The sequence below is a fragment of the Aegilops tauschii genome, chromosome 5 (assembly GCF_002575655.3).
Source record: "Aegilops tauschii subsp. strangulata cultivar AL8/78 chromosome 5, Aet v6.0, whole genome shotgun sequence".
In the NCBI taxonomy this organism is placed as follows: domain Eukaryota; kingdom Viridiplantae; phylum Streptophyta; class Magnoliopsida; order Poales; family Poaceae; genus Aegilops; species Aegilops tauschii.
Genome location: NC_053039.3, coordinates 356,626,440 through 356,630,033, shown reverse-complemented (window position 1 = coordinate 356,630,033; position 3,594 = coordinate 356,626,440). Strand labels below are relative to the sequence as shown.

Here is a 3,594-nt window from a genome sequence, read left to right as displayed (position 1 = left end):
CACCCTTTTACATTATATTTTCTGAATTTCATCTTCCGCCTAGAACAAATATAAGTCCAAGCCGTCCTAACTCGTACACATATGTTCTTCACATATTAATTAATTTAATTTATTTGAAGCAAGTGTGCATTACATTCTCCCATTGCTCTTTATGTTTTTGTTTGATAATCCGTATAGATGTCTTAATTCAATGATACACGTGTTTCAAGACCAGTGCAGTAGCACATGCGGGACACAAAAAATTAATAGTTGTTTTTGCCAATGTCTGGCTTTGAGACTAACCACAGTGGATTAACATAGATGATAACATTACAAATATCTAGACAAAACAGAGAATGTGGCAAGTAATTAATGTGAAAAACATATGATAACATAGCTAGTTACTCATAGTATGAGATCACACATATCAAAACAAGATGAATTTACAACCTAATAAATAAAGTGTTACATGACATCACATATATATTAATTTTTATTATAGAGGTAGTAATATAGACGACTATCATATGTATGTTGCTAGTTTAAGTTACTCCCGTTAGTCTGATGGCTTGGACAGCAGAATGAGCCTCTCCTCCTGGTGCGACCGCTGGCGTTGCACACCGCGCATGGCATTCTTGGCGAACCTCGACACGAGGAACGCTGTCTTGATCTGGCTCGACGACGACGCAGACACCATCTCGGCGGCGTACATCTCTTCCTCCTCTCGCCTCCGATGCTCCGCCGCCTTCCGCTTCTCGTACCTTCTCCACGCGGCCTGGATGAAGCACGACGCCCAGGTGCGCCACTGCTGCGAGTAGAACCTGAAGGTCTGCTGCAATTGCTTGCTGTGCAGGCGCCGGAACTGCCCCGCGACGAACTTAAGCTCATCGGCGTGCAGCGCGAAGCCCTCCACCTCGGAGAGCGCCTTGACACTACGAGTGGACAGCGGCAGGTTCGCCGCAGCCTTTGGGTCCAGCGCCCATGTGAGGAGCTCCTCGCCGCAGAAGTCCCCTTCCTTGAGGAGCCCCTTGTTGAAGAACCCCGTGCGGCCCCCGTCGGTGGTGGAACTCTCGAGCCGGCCTCTGATGATGAAGAGCATCTCGTCGACGGGCTCCCCTTCCCGCACCACGTAGGTGGTCTCCGTGCATAGGCTGGGCTTGAGCCTCTCGCAGATGGCGTCGAGGAGGCGCTCGTCCATGTTGGCAAAGAGCGGCACGCGGCGGACGAGGCGGAGGCAGAGGTGGCGCTTGACGTCTCGCCGGATGTCCTTGGGGAGGCAGCTCACAAGGCCGTCCTCGTCCACGCCCCGCGTCTCCAGCCACTTGTACTGGTTGTGTCGCCACACACGCTCCCGGAGGTCATCGGGGAGGTCGCGATGGCGCATCCACTCCTCCGAGTCCCGCCGCTTGAGCCGCATCTCCTCCATACGCAGCGTCATGGACTGGAGGTACGTCTGCATGTTGCCGATGAGCAGCGCCATGAGGATGAGGCCGAAGACCGCGAGGATGATGGCGAAAAGGGCCTCCCCCTTGTAGTGCGTGGTCTCCAGCCCCTGGGCGCCACTGCTGAGGTTCTGGAGACCCCACCACAGGCAGTAGAGAATCTTCGGGACGAGGTCGTTGGTGTGGGTGACCCCTGAGGTCATGGCGGAGGTGTAGATGCCGTAGCTGAAGCCCGTGCCGTTGTTGTCCACAGGCGCGCACTCCTGCGCGAGCACCTGCCGGATCATGGTCCGCCACTTCATGAAGTCGTCCTCATCGCCCTCTTGTTTCCCCCCGCAGTACATGTATATCCTGCACTGGTGGAACTTGAGCCCCGCGCACTTCTCGCGCCAGCAGTCGTCGAGGCGCTCGACGGCGAGGAGGTACCAGAAGGAACCCACCATGTGTGAGCATAGCATGTAGAGGAGGAGGTAGAAGGCGGCGCCGGATAAGGCAGTCTCTGCGAAGACGCCGGTGGTGCGCCTGAGTTCGGCGGTGATAGGGTAGAAGCGGAGGAGGCGGGGCAAGTACTGGGTGAGTACGTTGAAGAAGAGCGCCGTCTTGATGGGAAGCAGGTCCGCGTTCTTGGGCTTCATGAAGAACTTGTACATCTGGATTTGTGGCAGGGGGAGCACAGAGAGGAGGTCGACGACGAAAAAACGGCGGAGGTAGCGGCGCGCTATGTCACCATGGTCGACGACGAGCTCCCCGCGGCCGAACACCCGCGACGACGGCGCGATGAAGGCGGTGTGGAACTGCAGCACGATCCGCGCCAGGTAGAAGAAGTCGATGGCGGTGCGCACAGCGGTGGCAGCGACGGCCAGTTCACGTTTGAAGCCGATGCATGTGTTGCTCTGGGTCACGTTGACGGAAGGGAGGTAGAAGAAGAGCGGGTCGGTGGCGACGGAGATGATGCAGGCGAAGACGAAGAGGCGGTTCATGCGCATCAGGAACGGGTCCTGCGGGTCGTAGATCTTGAGGGAGATGCTCTTAAGGTCCTCCTGGAAGACACGGCGCCCGATGTTCTTGAGCCGCTCCGACTGGCTCATCACGCCGGCAGCCGCCATGCGGATGGACCGGGACCGGATCTTGGGGGCGCGGGAGAAGTAGCTGTCCATCTGGTGGCCGCTGCCGGGGCCGTCCATGGTGGCGATCGATCCTCGTGCTGCCCGTACGTTTCCTCCAACCTCACGAACTTGTCCTTTCGTCAACCGTCGTCTTCGGTGAAAGGGGACCTATGGCCGCCGCCGCAGCCGGAGAACACGGTCTTCCTCCATGGGAGCTAGGGCGGAGGCGGCTGCATGCTGCGGTAGCATCCTCATTCTTGCCACTCGATCACCAGGCAGTGCATGCACGAGACAACATGCCGGCGGCGATTAATTGCAAGAGATATCGGCCGACGACGAAGACGATGGACGCGGCGGAGAACCAGCAGCCGGTCAACAAGCAGAATCGACTTTGCGGCCGGGAAATCGTGACGACTATTGAAGCCAATGATTTGTTGGTTCGTCCCCTTCCCCCCTCCGTTTCCGTTTATCCTCTCTTCGTGGTGCATGTATTGCCCTGCTTCATGCATGGACGAGAGAGGACGGGGGCGCGGCCTACACGTGGAGTATTTGCATTGGTACATGCCCCTGGTTCATGCATGCGCACGCGAGAGAAAACGAGAACTGTCGGCCGGATTATATACTCGGCGAGTCAGCATCATCTCTCTTCACGTCTTACCTCGGATGTGAAGCATAAAATTCTGATCCAGAGGTAACAAAAAAGAACGATGTTCAATTAAGATTAATTTGAGTACACACATTATCTCCATTGATCGAATGGTTACGAAAATCCCCTTAAAAAAATTGGTTACGAAAAATGTGACCACAAATCGACTTCAAACTAGACACTTTGTTTCGGTGACGTTCATTGGTTTTACAATAAGCGTCTTAAAATATGTCTATGTCAGGTGTATGCTTGTGTATGTGAGCGACTTCGATACTACTGTGTTCTATGTCTGATTCGATTCCCTCGCGGCCATGATTCTCTGCCTCCGTAATAACGGCGCGCGCCTCAGTTGCGTGTCCCGGACTCCCGGCTACGGGATCCTCTCTCTCTTTCCTTTGCATGCCGCATGCTGCATCCGTGC

At 55.2% G+C, this 3,594-nt stretch overlaps 1 protein-coding gene across 1 annotated transcript; it reads right to left on the bottom strand.

Moving 5' to 3' along the window:
* Positions 1 to 320: 320 nt before the first annotated feature.
* Positions 321 to 3,375, bottom strand: LOC109769155 (putative cyclic nucleotide-gated ion channel 7). The gene has a single exon (XM_020327904.4). The coding sequence runs from the start codon at positions 2,603 to 2,605 to the stop codon at positions 536 to 538; it is 2,070 nt and encodes a 689-aa protein (XP_020183493.1). The 5' UTR covers positions 2,606 to 3,375; the 3' UTR covers positions 321 to 535.
* Between the last annotated feature and the right edge of the window lie 219 nt (positions 3,376 to 3,594).